The sequence below is a fragment of the Poecile atricapillus genome, chromosome 21 (assembly GCF_030490865.1).
Source record: "Poecile atricapillus isolate bPoeAtr1 chromosome 21, bPoeAtr1.hap1, whole genome shotgun sequence".
NCBI classification, from domain to species: domain Eukaryota; kingdom Metazoa; phylum Chordata; class Aves; order Passeriformes; family Paridae; genus Poecile; species Poecile atricapillus.
The window spans coordinates 5,466,552-5,483,890 of NC_081269.1; the positions used below are offsets into that span (position 1 = coordinate 5,466,552).

At 55.5% G+C, this 17,339-nt stretch overlaps 2 protein-coding genes across 2 annotated transcripts; one reads left to right on the plus strand and one right to left on the minus strand.

Moving 5' to 3' along the window:
• Window positions 1-1,791: 1,791 nt before the first annotated feature.
• On the plus strand, window positions 1,792-6,764 carry SLC46A1 (solute carrier family 46 member 1). The gene is made up of 5 exons (XM_058854186.1): window positions 1,792-2,139; window positions 2,513-3,365; window positions 3,727-3,810; window positions 4,756-4,912; window positions 5,415-6,764. The coding sequence occupies exons 1-5, from the start codon at window positions 1,906-1,908 to the stop codon at window positions 5,488-5,490; spliced, it is 1,404 nt and encodes a 467-aa protein (XP_058710169.1). The 5' UTR covers window positions 1,792-1,905; the 3' UTR covers window positions 5,491-6,764.
• Window positions 6,765-7,585: 821 nt separating this feature from the next.
• Window positions 7,586-17,029, minus strand: SARM1 (sterile alpha and TIR motif containing 1). Its single transcript, XM_058854180.1, has 9 exons — window positions 15,926-17,029; window positions 12,553-13,171; window positions 12,169-12,381; window positions 11,955-12,046; window positions 11,274-11,509; window positions 11,085-11,178; window positions 10,516-10,705; window positions 10,291-10,412; window positions 7,586-9,823 (listed from the first exon to the last, which is right to left on the minus strand). Exons 1-9 carry the CDS (start codon window positions 16,363-16,365, stop codon window positions 9,694-9,696), a joined length of 2,136 nt encoding a protein of 711 aa, XP_058710163.1. The 5' UTR covers window positions 16,366-17,029; the 3' UTR covers window positions 7,586-9,693.
• Between the last annotated feature and the right edge of the window lie 310 nt (window positions 17,030-17,339).

The window sequence follows — 17,339 nt, forward strand, 5'->3', positions numbered from 1 at the left end:
CTACAAAATAAGTGGTTTATGTCTTGTTCAAGCTTTTCCTGAGGCCTGTGAGCACCTTGGTGCCGTCAGAGGAGTGATGCCAATTTACATTAGTTTGGAACTGCTCGAGTTTATATAAATGGGTTAATCTAATACTCTGAACCGTGTGCTTTGAATTTAAATCACAACTTGGTCTTTGCTTTCTGATCTGCTCTTCGAGGCAGGCAAACCTCACAGGAAACCAAACAGCACAGCCAAAACCTTCTTTATTAAATGAGTTTATAAGTTATTTTATAAATAAAGTCCTTTATAAAAAGAAGTATTTTATAACATGCTACAAAGTAACAGAAGTGAGCATGTATTGTTAAATACAGTATTTTGCTGATCCTAGTGCAGTTAAGATGTTGATTTTTGTTTTGCTTGGTTTATTGAGCATGGAGAACATGGAGGGGAGCCTTCATCCCATTCTGCAGCTTCCTCATGAGAGACTTTGGAGGGGCAGGGGCTGTTCTCTCTTCTCTGGTGACCAGTGACAGGACCCGAAGGAACAGCATGAAGGAATGTCAGGGGGTTTAGGCTGCATTTTAGGAAAAGGCTCTTCACCCAGAGGGTGTTTGGGCACCAGCAGAGGCTGCCCAGGCAAGTGGTGGAGCCCCATCCCTGCAGGGGATCCCAATCCCTGCATCCCCCATCCCTGCAGGCATTCAGGAGTGTGTAGATGTGGCACCTGGGGACATGGTTTAGCGGTGGCTTTTGGACTCGATGATCTCAGAGAGCTTTTCTCACCTCAACAATTGCATGGTTTTGTGGAGCATCCCCCCCTGAGGGCTGCACCTTTAGCACCGGGCTGGCTGCAGCGCCAGCACCGAGGGGTCTCGGGAGCGCCCGCGTTCCCCCGGGCGGCGGGGAGAGCCCAGCCGCTCCCATTCCGGGCGGAACCGAGCCTGCATCGCTCCCAGCCGAGCCTGCATCGCTCCCAGCCGAGCCTGCATCGCTCCGAGAGGAGCCTGCATCGCTCCCAGCCCAGCCTGCATCGCTCCCAGCCGAGCCTGCATCGCTCCCAGCCGAGCCTGCATCGCTCCCAGCCGAGCCTGCATCGCTCCCAGCCGAGCCTGCATCGCTCCGAGAGGAGCCTGCATCGTTCCCAGCCGAGCCTGCATCGCTCCCAGCCCAGCTTGCATCGCTCCCAGCCGAGCCTGCATCGCTCCGAGAGGAGCCTGCATCGCTCCCAGCCGAGCCTGCATCGCTCCGAGAGGAGCCTGCATCGCTCCCAGCCGAGCCTGCATCGCTCCGAGAGGAGCCTGCATCGCTCCGAGAGGAGCCGCTCCCGTTCCGGGCAGAGACCACGGGTCTCGTTCCGGGAGGAGTGGAACTTGAACCATCCCGGGCGGAGCTGTGTCAGTCCCACCCGGGCGGAGCTGTGTCAGTCCCATCCAGGCGGAGCTGTGTCAGTCCCATCCAGGCGGAGCTGTGTCAGTCCCATCCAGGCGGAGCTGTGTCAGTCCCATCCGGGCGGAGCTGTGTCAGTCCCATTCGGGCGGAGCTGTGTCAGTCCCGATCGGGCGGAGCTGGGTCAGTCCCGTTCGGGCGGAGCTGTGTCAGTCCCCATCCGGGCGGAGCTGTGTCAGTCCCGATCGGGAGGAGCTGTGTCAGTCCCCATCCGGGAGGAGCCGTGTCGGTCCCTTCCCGTTCGGGCGGAGCTGTGTCAGTCCCGATCGGGCGGAGCTGGGTCAGTCCCGTTCGGGCGGAGCTGTGTCAGTCCCCATCCGGGCGGAGCTGTGTCAGTCCCCATCCGGGCGGAGCTGTGTCAGTCCCGTTCGGGAGGAGCTGTGTCAGTCCCTTTCCGTTCAGGAGGAACTGTGTCAGTCCCCATCCGGGCGGAGCTGTGTCGGTCCCTTCCCGTTCGGGCGGAGCCTCCGCCCCTCCATGGCCGCTCCGCCGCCCGCCGAGCCCCCGGTGCCCCCCGGCCGGCGCTGCCCGTCGCTGCTGGCCGTGGAGCCGCTGCTGTTCCTGGCCACCGTGTCGCTGGGGCTGCAGGGCCCGCTGGCCACCCAGTACCTGTGGGACCGGCTGGGAGCCGAGCGCGGCTACAGCGACCGCAACAGCACCGACTCCAGCGGCTGCGGGGACAGCAACGGGACCGCCGACCCCCTGCGGCAGGTGGGGACACCGGGGAAACGGGGGGCCCCGGGACAGCCCGGGGGAGCTCCGGTGCAGATGGAGAACTCGGGGGAGAGTCCGTGGGACCGGGGAGGCACGGAGGGAATGGAAGCTGACGGTGGACAGCAGGTCCCAGGGGAGAGGGAAGCTCTGGAGGAGCAGGGGGGGGAGAGAGGTGCCCCAAGGACAACAGGGAGCTTGAGAGGAGCTGGGAGTCCCTGGAAGCAAGGTCAGGAACGTGGAGCTCCGAAGGGAGCAGGGGGCCCGGAGGGGAAGGGGAGCGTGATGGAAGCGGGGAGCCCCAGGAGGAGTGGGGAGCCCCAGGAGGAGCGGGGTACTGCTGGAGCTCCTCAGCCGCCTGTTTCCCCTGCAGGAGGTAGAAGCTCTGGTGTCCCACTGGAACCTCTACATCAACCTGGGAGGCTTCTTCGTCAGCCTGTTCTCCGTGACTCTCTTTGGCCCATGGAGCGACAGCGTGGGCCGGCGCCCGGCGCTCATCCTGCCGGCCGCAGGCATGGCCCTGCAGACAGCCATCTACCTGCTGGTCATGTACCTGGAGCTGCACGTCGCCTTCTTCCTCCTGGGACGCATCTTGAGCGGCCTCACGGGCGACTACAACCTGATCCTGGCCAGCTGCTTCTCCTACGTAGCCGACACCAGCGAGCGGCGTGCGCGGACGTTCCGGGTGGCCATCCTCGAGGCGTGCCTGGGCACCGCGGGCATGGTGGCCAGCATCGGTGGTGGCCAGTGGCGCAAGGCCCAGGGCTACATCAACCCCTTCTGGCTGGCCTTTGCTGCCAGCCTTGCTGCCACTCTCTACGCCGCTTTCTTCCTCCGGGAGTCGGTGAAACAGAAGAAGGCGGCCAAGCTGTTCACGCTCAGCCACTACAAGGCTGTGTACAGGCTGTACACGGCCCCAGAGCACCTGAGCTCCAGGTGGAAGCTGGCTCTGTACTCCCTGGCTTTCTTTCTGATTGTCACGGTGCATTTTGGAGCCAAGGACCTCTATGTTTTGTATGAGCTCGGCTTCCCTCTCTGCTGGGCTTCTGACCTGATCGGGTACGGCTCGGCCGCCAGCTACCTGGCTTACCTGAGCAGCCTGGCGGGGCTGAGGCTGCTGCAGCTCTGCCTTGAGGACACCTGGGTGGCTGAGATAGGACTGATCTCCAACATTGCTGGGCTGGTGGTGATTTCCCTCGCTACCACAACGCCACTGATGTTTACAGGTGATGCTGAAGGCTTGAATCCCTGTGTTCTCAGGCTTTCGGCAAGTTGATGCTGGCAGTGTGCTTCACGGGGAGTTCAGGCATGTGAGGATGTTCTGCCTCGTGCTCCAACAAAGCTGTGGCTTGCTAAGGGCAGGGCTGGCCAAACACTGAAGTTGGAAGTGCATCCATGTAGTTCCTAGAACATCAGGCTTCCCAAAACTGTATTACACTGCAGACACTGACTGAAGTGAGACCCAGGAGGGTGAATTGTGTCTGAATGTAGCAGGGAGACACTGCCAGCAGCTGCAGATTTCTGGGACTGACTTGGGAGACTTTATTTTTCAGTTGAGCTTTTCCTAATGTGCTGTCTTGCTCACAGGTTATGGAATTCTGTTCCTTTCCATGGCAGCCACTCCAGTCATCAGATCCAAGTTGTCCAAGCTGGTCAGTGAGACAGAACAGGGTAAGGAATTAACCACTGTGTGTAAACCAGATCCTGGAACACTTTTTTCTCGGAATATTGAAGCCAAACTCTGGGGAGGTTAGGAGTTCCCTGGCTCCTCTGGACTCCTTTGCCCCTGCATTCACCCTCTGGCCCAAGGTACATTTTTTTTCCCAAATAATTGTCATTATTTGATTCAGACTTGCTGCATTTCCGAGATGAAAACAAGGGAAGAAAAGCAGGAATAGTTCATTCATCCATACATTTATGTCCAAAACATTTACAAGCAGCAAGAACTAAAATGGGATATATAATGAGGAGAAAAGAGTCATTCTCCTGACCATGACTTTGCTCTGTAGATCAGTAACAGTGGGAAGAACCAGGTGTTGTTGGAGGGTTGTATCATTGACCATGGTGAAAGATCATGGATAACCCGTAGGAGGAGCAGATCTGCCTTTTGTGCAGTTATGTGCTTGGAGGGTTTGCACTTGCTGTGGAACTCAGCCCAGGAATGTCTCTGAGGCAGGCAGGGGGAGGAGGGAGTCCAAGTGGCAATGATTGAGAGGTGATTTTGCACAATTCATGTTTCTTATTTTAGAATGGCAATGGCACATAAGGCGGATTTATGGTGCTAAATCTTCTGCTGTATTTAATGTTTAACAAGTGATAAGAGGCAATAAACGGATCTATAGACCCCTGGGCTGGAGCATTTACAGTCCAGCTGGTGGAAAATAGCCTGGTCATCTCCTGATACAAATCCTGCAGTTTGGTGAGGTTGTCCTGGCCACAGGCTGGATGTGCCAGGCCAGTCCTGCCCCACCTTATCACACTTGACATTCACACACCTCTCTGAGGGCAAACCCTTGGAAAGATTGGCAGAATGCACTGAGGGTGGTGTGTTACAGGTGTTTATAGGCAATAACCAGCAGCCTATCTCACCATTAACCTCTTATCTCTCTTTTCCAGGTGCTCTCTTTGCTTCTGTTGCCTGTGTGGAAGGGCTGTGTTCACTCGTGGCTACAGGAGTGTTCAACTCTCTCTACCCTGCCACCTTGCACTTCATGAGGGGATTCCCATTTCTCTTTGGGGCTATAATCCTCCTTATTCCAGCAGCTATCCTTGGGTAATTTACTTCAAATGTCTAAACTTTGCCATGCAGTGTCATATGGAAAATACCATTTACTCTTAGGATAGAAGCTGGCAGTTTTTAAGGCATATTTTCAGTTATGGTTGTGAGAGGGTGTCTGGTGCTCTGGTAAAAAGAGGTGCAGGTCATTTCCTTTGGAATCTGAATCCTAGGGATAAACCTGCAGCCTGAGTAATATAGCTACCAATATTCAAAGTGCTTCCAAGCAAAGATGGAATCCAAAATCAGGAATTGAATTTGCAAGTTCTCAGCAGTCTCTCTCCCTGTAATTTGTCTACTAATGAAAGCAGAAGTTTTGTTGTGATAGAAAACAAATGCCCTGGTAGGTTCTGGGAGAGGGAATGTATTGGGATTTGCACAAGAGCAGCAGCTCTTGGCAGGGTCATTTTGTTTTGTTCCTCTGAAACTTTTTAGGCTCACTCCATTCAGCAACATCCCCATGTGCTTTTGACAGCTGAAACTGTTAATTCTTTTCTAGGTGGATACAAATCTGGGATTCAAAACACGACTACAACCACTTCCAAGATGCTTCTCTGTCCCCTGCAAAAGACTGAATTTAACAACAAGGAATTGGCCAGCACGGCAGTGTCCGCCTGAAGATTGCACCTCAGTCCTCCCTCAAAGGACAGATCAGTGTGGGAGGGACACCCTGCTTGTCCTTACTAACTTTTAAATGCTAAATAGTTGGAAATACAGGAGGAGTTTGATTTGGAGCTGTGAATTCCCCCTCAACACTGTGTTGGCTCATCTGTGGGAGAAAACCCAAGAGACCCAAAAGTCAATCAAGCTGTTGTGGGCTTTTTGCAAGGCTGGTTTGTGGTTTGGGATTTGGTGGGGCCAGAAGGCTCTGCCATGCTTTTAGTGGGGAGGGAGGACTGAGTTCTGCTTTAATTGCGTTTTCCCCTCAGAGCACTGCAGCTGATGAGCTGTTGGTGTGGGTGAGGTACAGACTGAAGCAGAGACACCCAGCAGTGTCCTGCTTGGAGGGGGAAGATCTGTGCTCCAGATCTTCACATTGCCAGTTAAACCCCATCCAAAGGGACATGCCAGACCACAAAATTCCTTATGGAGAGAGGTAGCTTAGCCCAGGAGTGCTATTGCTGTCCTTACTGAGTGAACCAGCTTTAATTTTGCAAGTCAGAGGTGTCCTAAGAAGGGGATCTAATTCATGAAGTATTGGTAGGAGTGCCAGAGGTATGTCCTGCCTGTCTGCAGCTCAGCCCAGCATCTCAGAGGTGGTTTTGAGAAGTAACAGATCATCTGAGAATACTGCAGTGCCAGTAGAATAAATCCTGGGTTGGGAGGGACCCACGAGGATCCTTGAAGCAACTCCTGTAGGTGCCTTAATTGACAGTTGCCAAAAACAATGAAGTTAAGGAGAAAATTGTCAGAATTGTTCCCCCCTTATAGCACAAAACTGAGCCCCAGTTTGATAGGTGTGCCCCAGCCACATGAAATCACTGCTGTGCTTATCCAGAGGCCTTCCTCAGCAAGCTGGTGTGGGGACAGGACTAGTGGCTTTAAGATAAATCATTTTTGCTGTATGTGGCATAATCCTGTGTTAATGATCTCAGTTCTGCTGCCTTTCCTGGGATCTGTTGATGCCAGCAAGCAAACCCCGTGTCCATGGTGCTTATAATTTTTCTTTCCAAATCATTACCTGTGTTGTTGCAATCTTGTTTTTTCTTCATTGTGCCATAAACCAGCAGTTCTGTGTACATTGCACATGCTGTTCAGGTACATGCAGTAATGACTTTACTGTTACTTTTAGAATGAATAAAACCTCTTTTATGGTTCATAAAACTCTGGATATCTTGTGCAGCTGTTGATATTGTTTGTCTTTGACTCGTTTGGGTCTTCTCTCGATTATTTTCATTCTCAGTCCCTTGTTGAAGACTGCAGTAAAAAAGGAGCAGCAGGAATTTATATGTCTCACAGAGAATGAGTGTGTGAGAGTGAAAAGTCAGGAAAAATGCAGGTTTGGACTTGCAAGCAGCCAAAACTTGCTTTTCCTGACCACCAGAGTAAAGCTTGCAGGAGAGCTTTGTCTGAAACCTGTCCTTCAGTATGCAGAAAATGTGAAATGCTTGTACCCAGCTTTGTCCATTGGGAGTTTGTGGTAGAAGCAGGAGGATCTGGGGAGCAGAGAAGCAGGGAGGCTTTGAGAACTTGGTGTTACGCCACTTGCTCCAAGCAGTTACGCCAGGGAACACGGGAGTTACGGGTCTGGTTGCTGGGCTAAGCCTGGAATTGGCCTCCCTGAGGAACAGGGCATGCTGTGAACGTTGCAGTAGATGTTTGTGGCTGAGCTGATTGTGAAGTAAAGTCCACTCTGTGGGTGCCAGTCCAAGCAGGTGCTCAGGGTTGTGCAGTGAGGCGGAACCTGGCTCTGTGTGGGGAGAGATTCAATGGCAGCTATTGTGCCTTATTAAAAAAAATTAAACCAAAGTTTTTCTAGGCTGTCCTTCAAGAGTTGCAACAGTGGAGGCACGGCTGGTGGCAGCAGGCAGGGTCCCTGGGGGTGCAGAGCATCAGTCCATGCAAAGGTGAGGGGGTTCCTCCAGGGAACAGTGTTTGGGAATGTCAGTTCTGCTTCTTGGTGGCAAAGGAAAACAAGTGTGGAAAGCCTGCAGGGAGAGAAGCATGTGATACAGACAAAGAGGTAGGGATTTAAAGTGAAAAACAGATTTATTAATAATGCCTGATTGAATAACTGCAAGCACTTTTGACATGGCAGAGCAAAGGAATGAGGAAGGATGAGGACAGAGGAATTAATTTCCTTGGGACTGCTCCAGCTGGAAGGGGCTGGGTATAGGATGTTTAGCCAGAAGCAGGGCAAGTTCATTAAGGTGAAGATAATGATGGGGAAACAGGAGCAGTCACAGTCTGGGCAGCTGGAGCAGGAGATGGGATCTGGTTTCAGGTGAGACACCTGAACTGTGGAGAACAGGGAAATCTCCACACGGAGTGCTGGGTGAGGAGGCTGATTGCTACAGAGCTCCTGGGAAACAAGACACAATCATCCCACCAGGTATTATTGCAGGGAGAAAAATCCTTAGGACTGTTTGTGTGGGACTCCTTCAGTGGCCATGGAGGCCTTGACATTCAGTTACTGAAGGCTTTTCCCTGAAGCAGCTCGCAAGAGGCTTTTATCCTTCAGCAGATTCACCTTTGGGCTCATCTGCTGGCTTCTTGTTATTTAACCTGGAGATTAGATGGATTCTAATTCTGATGAGTGCTGGGCAGATATGGCTATTAACCTTTCACTGGAGAGCAAAGATGCCATTAACTGTGAGCTGATAAAAACTATCCATAAAGCACCAGAATTAACTTTTTTTTTTTTTTTTTGGCCCTCTGAAATTTTTGTGGATCCAAGCTAAAAGAAAAAAGTGTTTGTGTTCCTGACAGTTAAAGCAGGGCTTCAGGGAGAGCCAGGAGGAGAACAAGGTGGCTGAGACTCCTTGTTACCTCCTGAAAGGCTTGAGTTCTTCTCGAGCAGGGGTAGGAAAAGGAGCCTGGGGCTTCTGCAAGGTGATTCAGCAGCCTGGAGTGTGAAATGCAGGGTTTGTGTCAGGATGCCCATGGCTCCTCACCAGCAGTGTTGGCAGCAGGCACTGATGGTCCCACTCCCAGCTGGACCATCCTCTGCCAGCTCTTGGCATCAGCTTCACTTTTTCTTGATATTTAAAGGTGAGGAGCTGCAAAAAGCCTGGGTGGGTGTTGAGAAGAGGTGGACAGGAAGAAACAGGTTTGGAATTGCATCCAGCAGTGAGTAGGGACAAGCCCAGGGCGCTCAGCCAGGGCTGTGGAGGTGTGGTGGTCAGCAGAGAGATTCACCAGCTCCTGCTGAAGGCACAGACCACGGGAGATCCGCTGTGGAGAAGGATAAAATACAGCCACAGTGTACAATAACTCCACAAGCACAGTAATTAGCATCTTCCCTGCATGGATTTCAAGTTTTCCAGGGTTACAATCCAGCCTCCAGTGCCCTGAAAATACAGACCTGATAAAGTGGTGAAGCTGAGACTTCAGATGGAGGGAAGGAGGGTATTTTAAAAGCCCTTTTTGCAGAGATCCTATGGAAACTTCACATGGTCTAACCCCAAATTTCCACTGCCAGAGTTAAGAGCACACAGTGGTTTTGCAGCACTGGGAGGTGGAAGTTTTTTGAGGAGGGAAGGAGCTTTTGTGATAAAGGGACATTGCTGGGAAAGATAAAGCACTTCAGAAGGCCCCTGTGGGTTATCTTTCCCAAACACAAAGATTTTGTTAGGGCTTAGTTTTTATTTGCCCTTTCCTGCTCTGAGTTTCTGACCACAGGGATATTCCTGGGGCACACAGCAAAGCCACACATTCCTCTCAATTGTTCTTCTCTCCCGTGTGTCCTCTTACGATGGATTCTCAACACTTCTTCAGTTTTCAGTCCTTGGAAGATTTCTCCTCTTTGGAGGTGCTTCTGGGGGAAGCTTTTTGGGGTCTGGATGGTGCCAGTCTCCCTCACAGCCCATGCATGTCCTGCCACCCCACAGGAGGATGTGGAAGACACATAATCCATCTCAGAGTCCAGCCTGGCTTGGCTCCTCAGGCGCTGTGGGAGTGAGTGCTGGCCTTTGGGGGCCAGGGGCTTGTTCTTGGAGGGTGAGAAGGGAGTGAGAGCCACAGGTTTTCTCTCAAAGATGGGAAAAAGTCAGGGGGGATTAATTTGGACCCACACAACAAGGGGTCACCTGTGAATGTCTGAGACTGCTGTCCTGGTTCTAGCTCTGCCCCAGGGAGTGCAAACAGTCCAGCCCGTTCTCCGAGCCAGCCGAGGAGTCCCGGGAGGAGCGGCCGTGGAGAAAGCGGATGATTTTGTCAATCGTGGCCTCCTGGTACTCGTGGGACCACCTGTATTTGAGGGGAAAAATGCAATGTTTGCTTTTCCTCTTGTGTGTGGGTTGCCACAAGATAGCTCAGTTCATTTGGGCCAGGAGCCAGAGAGCTCTTTCCTCCAGCCCAGCTCTCCAGGAGCTCCCTTTTCCCTGTGGATGCTGCAGAATGCCCTGCCAGGCTGGGATGCACAAAGGGAAAGCAGGGGGGGAAAGAAACCCAGGTGAGCTGTAAAACCTGCCTGAGGATGGGTGTCCTCCCAGCAGAGACCCCTCTGTCACCCAGAGGAGTCCCATCACAGCAGCAGCAGGGATGTGGTGGGAACCTTTGCTCCCTGCTCCTGGAGCATCTGGGGTGACTCAGTGTCCCTTTGACCTGTTCTGCCTCCCTCATCTGTTTGTCCCAAAGTCCTTGGGCTCTTTGCTACTCCTTATGCAAGTTGTTATCCACAGGTGCACCCCATGGCACAGGTGGCTTTTACTTACATGATACCATTAAATTTCAGGACAGCCCTCATGTCCTTGGGAAGTGTTTCTGGATCCGGCCACTCAAAATGATCTGTAACAGGCACAATGTTCTTTCCAGAGTTCAGGGCTGTCACAATCTCCTGCAGGAACAGAACATGCAGGTGCTCATAGCCTGTACCAGCCCCTCACCCACTGCCTCCCACCCCAACATCCACACAGCTCCCAGCTGGTGGCACCTCTTACCTTGTGTACCCAGTCCTTGCACTCGGGGTCCTCCATGCATTTATCCAGCGCGTTTGCTGAGAGGACCAGCACAAAATTCCGGGCACTCAGGACGCTCTGGATCAGTTTATCTTCAAACTTCCCTGCCTCCAGCTTCTCCACGTCGATGAACACGCTGAAGCCGTGGAGCTGCAGGTGGACCTTCAGCAGGCTGGTGGAGAGGGGACCATGAGGAGAGGTTTCATTTGCTGTCTCACCACGCTGGCTGAGACACAGTGAGACAGAGGAGCAGGGAAGGAGATGCCAGCTCCAGCCCAGCCGTGTGGGCATGTGCAGGGAACAGGAGGAGCTGATGTTGACTCCCTGCTGTGATCCCCTACAGCCCCAGGAGCGTGAGGAAAGGGTCAGACAGTGCCACAGCGGCGGTGACAGGACTGGGAATCGGCCTGTCCATTGTGCAGGTTATCACGTGTGCTGTCCCCATTTGCTCCGCAGCTTTTGGCAGCCTCTCCCTCCTCCACATTCCACATTTTCCCCACAGCTGAGCACCCACCTTCCCTCTGGGCTCCACTGTTTCCTGCAGGACTCACCTGGCCAGCTGCGAGCCGGTGCTCCTCCGGTAGCTGATGAACACATCGGTCCCGTTGGATGTGGTTTGCAGCGTGATAGGGGAGTGAAGCGTTTCTGGGCAGCGCAAAACAACCACCAGAAATTAAAAACCGCCCAGCAGCTCATCCCAAACACCCCCCAACGCCTTTCCCTCCCGCTGGGAGCCGCACCCCTGGCCGCAGTGAGGATGCGGACGCGGTGGAAGCCGGTGTGGATGTGACAGTCCTCCTGCAGCTGCTGCTCCGTCACCCGGTGCAGGAAGTTGCGGTCAATGCCGCAGGTGAGCAGGTTGTAGGTGTACTGCCGGAATTTGGGGTCGATGCCCCCCAGCCAGTCGGCCAGGTTGCTGCGGTCACAGGTGGAGTAGTTGGCAAAGGTCTTGAGCTCCGTCAGCTCCCGGAAAAACCTGGTGGAGGAACAAACGGAGCGCCAGGCAGCACTTGGAGATGTGTGGTACCACATCTTTTACCTGCTCAGGGGGAGTGCAGCTCCAGGCTGGGGTGAAGGATGAGCTCCAGAAACGGAGGAAAAGCTGCACGGGAGTGCTGGTCCTCGGGACACTGAGGTGTGAGGAGCTCAGCTAAGGGTAAATTCCCATCTTTCTGGGTAATGAGCACGATCCCACCTGCCCTGTGCCCCCACCCACACCTCTGCCATGCAGTGGTCCCATTACAGAAATCCCTCTGGGACTGCAAAAAGTGCAGTGGAAAAGCCCTGGCAGTGCAGGTTCTGCATTTGGAGGATCTCTGTTCCTGTTCTTGCAAGAAGAGAAAGGCAGAGACCTTGTCCCTGCCTCTGCCACTGTGGTGATGGCCCTGAGGGAGTCCAGTGTGCCCTGGTGGTGGTCCTACCTTTTCCGAGTGATGCTGGAGTCCATCCCCAAATCCTTCTGCAGCTCCTGCTCCGTCAGCCTCAGGAGAATGTCCCCATCCACCTGGTGATCCTGTCAAGAGAAACCCAGGCTGGAAAGGTCCCAGGAAAAGCTGGGTGAGATGCTTGCACCTCTGGTGTGAGATGGGGCAGAAGTGTCCATCCATGCATCCCTCCCCCAGCACAAAGCCCTACCAGGAATATTTGGCAATATTTGTCGAATCCAATCTGCTGCAGCCACGTCTGCACCTCACAGGATTTCCAGTTGGGAACCGTGGGCAGGATGCGCCGAGGAACCTCCTCCCCTATCATGCGCAGCACCTTTTTGGCCAGGGAGGAGGTGGTGCTGCTGGTGGAGTAGCACACAATCCTCTTCAGGCTCTGCGTAGCCCCGATCTCACTGAAAATCTGGGGACACGAAGGGAGGAGACGTCACTTTGCCTCCCCTCATCCTCTTCCCAGCAAGCTGTGCCGGGCCAGGCGAGGACCAAGGTGTTTGGTGAGCAAAAGACACCCAGATGCAGCTGTGGCAGCCCTTCCCTTTATCATCACCTTCCTCCAGGCCAACCTACCCTTTACCTGTGTTTTCTTCTGCCTGGCTTTGATGGCGGCCTCGGTGCAGAGGTAGAAGGCGGCGATGCACTGGGCTTCCAGCCGGGAGCTGTCCAGGAGGGGCACGAGGCGCTGCAGGTCCTGCGCCGTCCGCCCCTGGATGTTGTCACTGCTGCCCAGCATCTCCCGGGCGAACTGCTCGGGGTCCAGCGAGGCGATGAAGGGCTCCACCAGCGCCAGCGTCCCCGAGCGCTCCACCTCCTTCTCGATCTCCTTGTTGGTGGCCAGCACCGTGATGGCCAGGCAGGCGTGCAGCCGGATCAGCTCGTCATCTTTGGAAAAGGCCAGTGGGAAAAGCCACTCTGCCGCTTTCTTCTCGATCATCAGGCGCTGGTTGGCCTGGCCCCCGTACATGGCGCAGTTGGCCAAGGCCATGGCGCAGTGGCGCAGCACGGCGGGGTCCGTCCAGCGGCACCAGTACAGGATGGTGTCCAGGCCTCCGTCGGAGATGAGCTGGAAGCAGGTCTCCTCCGTGTGCTTGAACATGTGCTCCAGGATCCCAGAGATGCTCTGGGCCAGCTGGGGAACGTCCCTCTCCTTGGCTAAGTTCAGGATTACGCCCAGACCGATCCGAGCGATCCGGTCCCTGCGGGAAGGAGAGGCGGGTGAGGGGCGGATGGACGAGCAAGGAATGAGAGCAGTGACTGGTGTGGCCCGTGCCTTGGTGACATTTATCCCAGGACAGACAGATGACTCCCTGCAGGACACAGCTGCCAGATATGCAACACAGCAAGATGCAGTGGGCTGGTGTTGAGGGAAGAACTTGTGACGGGGTGCGCAGCCCAGGAACCCCTCTCTGGATGATCTCGTGCTCGAGGTAGGATCTTCACAGCAATTAACAGGCAGGGTAGGTTAATGCCAGGCTGGAAATGGATCTGCTGGGCCAGCACTGCTGTGGTGTGGAGCTGTTTTGTGTTTGGGAGTGAAACTTGTTTGTCCCCTAAGCAGTGCTGTGAGAGCTGTCAGGACAGGGCTTTCACACCTGCATGAGCAGCCAAACAGCCCTGAACACAAGTGGGACACGGGGGTCTGTCCTGCCATGGCAGCTCCTTATTTCCTCACCCTGCACTCTTCTGGAAGAGGACAGCAAGAGCCTGGGGTAGGTTGCCAGGGGCCACTGCTTGGCCACAGCTGATTTTTGGGAGGCCTGTGCTTAAAATGACACCTGAATGGGGCTGTGCCTTGAAAATGCAGCGAGGAAGGGGGAAATCAGGCTCATAGAATGACTTGGGTTGGAAGGGACCTGAAAACTCATCCAGTTCCAGGGGACAGGCACACTTTCCACCAGACCAGGTTGCTCCAAGCCCTGTTCAACCTGGCCTTGGACATTTCCAGGGATGGGGCAGCCACAGCTTCTGTGTGCTGGGGCCTCCCCACCCTCTGAGGTGAGCTCTTGGCTGTGCTCCCAGGAGCTTTCCTGGGCTGAGTGGCAGCTCCATTCCTGCCCTCAGCAGTGGCCATTTGGTGCCGTGATGGAGCTGCTGTGTTTGTGAGGCAGCACTGGCACAGGTGCCCCGTGCCCTGCTGCTCGTGAGGGCAGTGGCTCAGTCCCCAGCCATGGTGGGGTGATGGCACGCCTGTGCTGGCAGGCAGGAAGAGCATTTCTGGGAAGCCTGTGACACACAGGGCTCTCACTGACCTTGGGGTGGGTTTGACAGGAAATGCTGTGGAGAACCCTGGGAAAAAAAAAAAACCAACAAAAAACCCTCAGCCTGGGTCTGGCTCTGAGCCCGGACTCAGCCATGGAGCTGGGTGACAAACACGGGTCCCCAACTCCCTGCAGCTGCAGATGGAGCCAGGACCTGTCCAGCTCCCAGCTAAACACCTCTGCTGGTGTGCACAAACTGGGAGAATTCTGTAAGTGAGAGTCTTGGAGCCAAAGGGGAGCCCCACTCCTCCCTGCCATTGCTCAGAGGTTGTGGGAAGCGAGGGGCTGGAATCCCATGGCTGCTCCAAGACCCTGGCCCATGAACTGCCCCTGGAGCAGAAACAACAACTCCAGCAAATGCTTTCTCTTGCTAAGAAGCTGAGTGCTGAATGCAGACCATGCCAGTGATGCTTCCTGGGATTAAATTCCACCCTAATGGGCTTTCCTGATTTAGCTGCTGCTTATTTTTGCCTGCCAGTGCATGAAATGAGGCCCAGGCTGCGAGTCCACAATCTCCCAGCAAGAGACATCCCCCAGGAAGCCAGAGTAACTTTGGTCAGGCTCCCTCCATACAATTTCCAGAGCCCTGGCTGGGGCTGGCTGGGTTGGGGTGCTCTGAGGGAGAGCAGAGCTGGCAGAGTGCATTTGGGGTGTTGGAAGGGTGAGCTGTGTGTGGGTGCTGTGATTTAGATGTGTCAGGTGTGCACAGGCACTGTTGTACACACACACACACACTGAGGCACACACTCCCACCCCACCGTGCCCTGACAGAGACATCCCAGCACCTCTCACCTGTCCTGAGCAGCAGCACATGCATCTGAGCTAGGGCCTGAGGGCTGCTGAGCCCTCTTTATGGCTTCATTCCAGCCCTGGGCAGCAGCAGGAAGGCTCTGGCAAGTGGCTTTGTCCTCCTCCTCCTCCTGCTGCAGTTATGGCTAAAGGGGAGTCACGTCTCGTCCTTTGGGTCAGATGCTCTGAGCCAGCCAAACTGACTCAGCTCAGCGAGGCTGAGGGGGCTCAGGAGGACACCCCAGTGCTCACCAGCATCCCTGAGCTGGGGCTGGTCCAGCTGAGGGGGCTCAGGAGGACACCCCAGTGCTCACCAGCATCCCTGAGCTGGGGCTGGTCCAGCTGAGGGGGCTCAGGAGGACACCCCAGTGCTCACCAGCATCCCTGAGCTGGGGCTGGTCCAGCTGAGGGGGCTCAGGAGGACACCCCAGTGCTCACCAGCATCCCTGAGCTGGGGCTGGTCCAGCTGAGGGGGCTCAGGAGGACACCCCAGTGCTCACCAGCATCCCTGAGCTGGGGCTGGTCCAGCTGAGGGGGCTCAGGAGGACACCCCAGTGCTCACCAGCATCCATGAGCTGGGGCTGGTCCAGCTGAGGGGGAAGGGAGCAGCCCACGGGCATTGCCTGGAGCTGGGTCAGGGAGCCTGGGTGTGGGGGGATGTGGTGGGGATCGCAGGGGGTTTGTGCAGCTGGGAGCACCCACAGCAGGGGAGTCTGGAGAGGTCAAGGCCAGGCTGGATGGAGCTGTAGCACTCTGGTCTGTGGAAGGTGTCCCTACCCATGGCAGGGGGTTGAGGTGAGCTCTTTAAGGTCTCTTTGAGCCCAAACCATTCTGGGAGCTGGCAGTGCTGGGGTGGTGGGGAGGGCTGTTCCTGGCAGGGTGAGGGGCTCTTTTCAGACTCACCTGTTTTCCGCCACCAGGATCTGCTCCAGGAGTTTTCCTGCCTGGCACTTGGTCTCCAGCTCGGCGGTGTAGAGCAGGTTGAGCAGCAGGTCCAGGCCCCCCTCGAGGCGGATCACATCGCACAGCACCTTGGCCACGTCCCTCCCCACGGCGGGCATCCCCCAGGCCTCCTCCACCAGCCGGAACACCTCGGAGAGAGCCGCCCGCAGCCCCTCGGGGGTGGCCGCCTGCCTGGCCTGGCCGATTGCCCGGCGGAGAACGGGCAGGACCCGCTCCAGCGCCTCCCGGACCTCGGTACCCACCCCGGGGGAGACCCCGCCGTGCTCCCGGGGGCAGCCCCCGCCCGCCCGGCTCCCACCCTGCGGCACCGCCAGCCTCTCCCCGCTCGCCATGGCCAGCGACCGGCCCAGCGTGTGCAGCGACAGCAGCAGGGCGAGCATCGGCCGCCGCTAGCGCAGCATCCCCCGCCGAGCCCGCAGCATCCCCCCGCTCCCGCGGGGACCCGCGTGGCCGGGGACAGCAGGGGACAGCAGGGAGGATGAGTCCCGCTCCCCGCTCTGCCCTGTCGGGATGCGGAGCTGGAAGAGGAGCGGGATCCGCCTTCCCCGGGCCGGGCTCAGCATCCCGGTCCCCGGGGCTGATGTCACCGGGAGCAGGCGCCGCCTCTCCGAGGAGGGGCTCGGTCCCGGCGGCTGCAGATCCCCCCCAAACCCTCCTGCCACCAGCCCCGGAAGGGTTAACAGAAGCGGGGATGTAGCGCTTGGGGCCGTGGTGGGCTTGGCAGTGCCGGGATAATGGCTTTTCCAACCTAAATTTCTGTGATCGTGGCCTTTCAGTGCTTAAACAGGGCTCATTAAAAAAAAAAAAAAAAAAAAATCGGGAGGGGGAAGTGAATTTTTACACAAAGATACCGGTTGGACAAAGGGGAGAGGTTTTAAAATAAAAAATGAGAGATTTATATTAGATACTAGGAGAAAATTTTTACTTGTGAAGTAACTTATTCAGGGAAGCTGTGGATGTCCCAGCCCTGCGTGTCCAAGGCCAGGTTAACAGGGCTTGGAGCAACCTGGTCTAGTGGGACGTGACAGGATTCGGAACCAGACAATCTTTCATTTTCAACCCAAACCATTCCATTCCACAGCTCTCCCTGTCCAGCCTGAGCTGGGGCTTGTCCTGCTGTCCCCATGGCCCACATCCCCCCATTGTGCCCGAGCTGCTGCTGCGGTGTCACTTCCACGGCAGGCAGGGACCCCCAGGCTGATTTTGTGGGACATTTCTTCAGGACCCTCTGTGACCAGCAAGGGGGCACAGGGTGGAGGTAAAGGGGACCAGGCACTGCGGTGGTCACGGTGAGGCTGTGACCACCCTGGCACAGCGTTTCGAACCCGTTTGGTATCAGCAGGGAGCAAATACC

Coding starts and splice junctions, on each gene's coding strand:
- SLC46A1 (XM_058854186.1), top strand. CDS start 1,906: ATGGCCGCTCCGCCGCCCGCCGAGCCCCCGGTGCCCCCCGGCCGGCGC. Junction 3,366..3,726: donor AACGCCACTGATGTTTACAG/GTGATGCTGAAG, acceptor TCTTGCTCACAG/GTTATGGAATTCTGTTCCTT. Junction 3,811..4,755: donor GGTCAGTGAGACAGAACAGG/GTAAGGAATTAA, acceptor TCTCTTTTCCAG/GTGCTCTCTTTGCTTCTGTT.
- SARM1 (XM_058854180.1), bottom strand. CDS start 16,365: ATGCTCGCCCTGCTGCTGTCGCTGCACACGCTGGGCCGGTCGCTGGCC. Junction 12,382..12,552: donor CCAGGCAGAAGAAAACACAG/GTAAAGGGTAGG, acceptor TCGTGTCCCCAG/ATTTTCAGTGAGATCGGGGC. Junction 10,413..10,515: donor GCAAGGACTGGGTACACAAG/GTAAGAGGTGCC, acceptor CTGTTCCTGCAG/GAGATTGTGACAGCCCTGAA.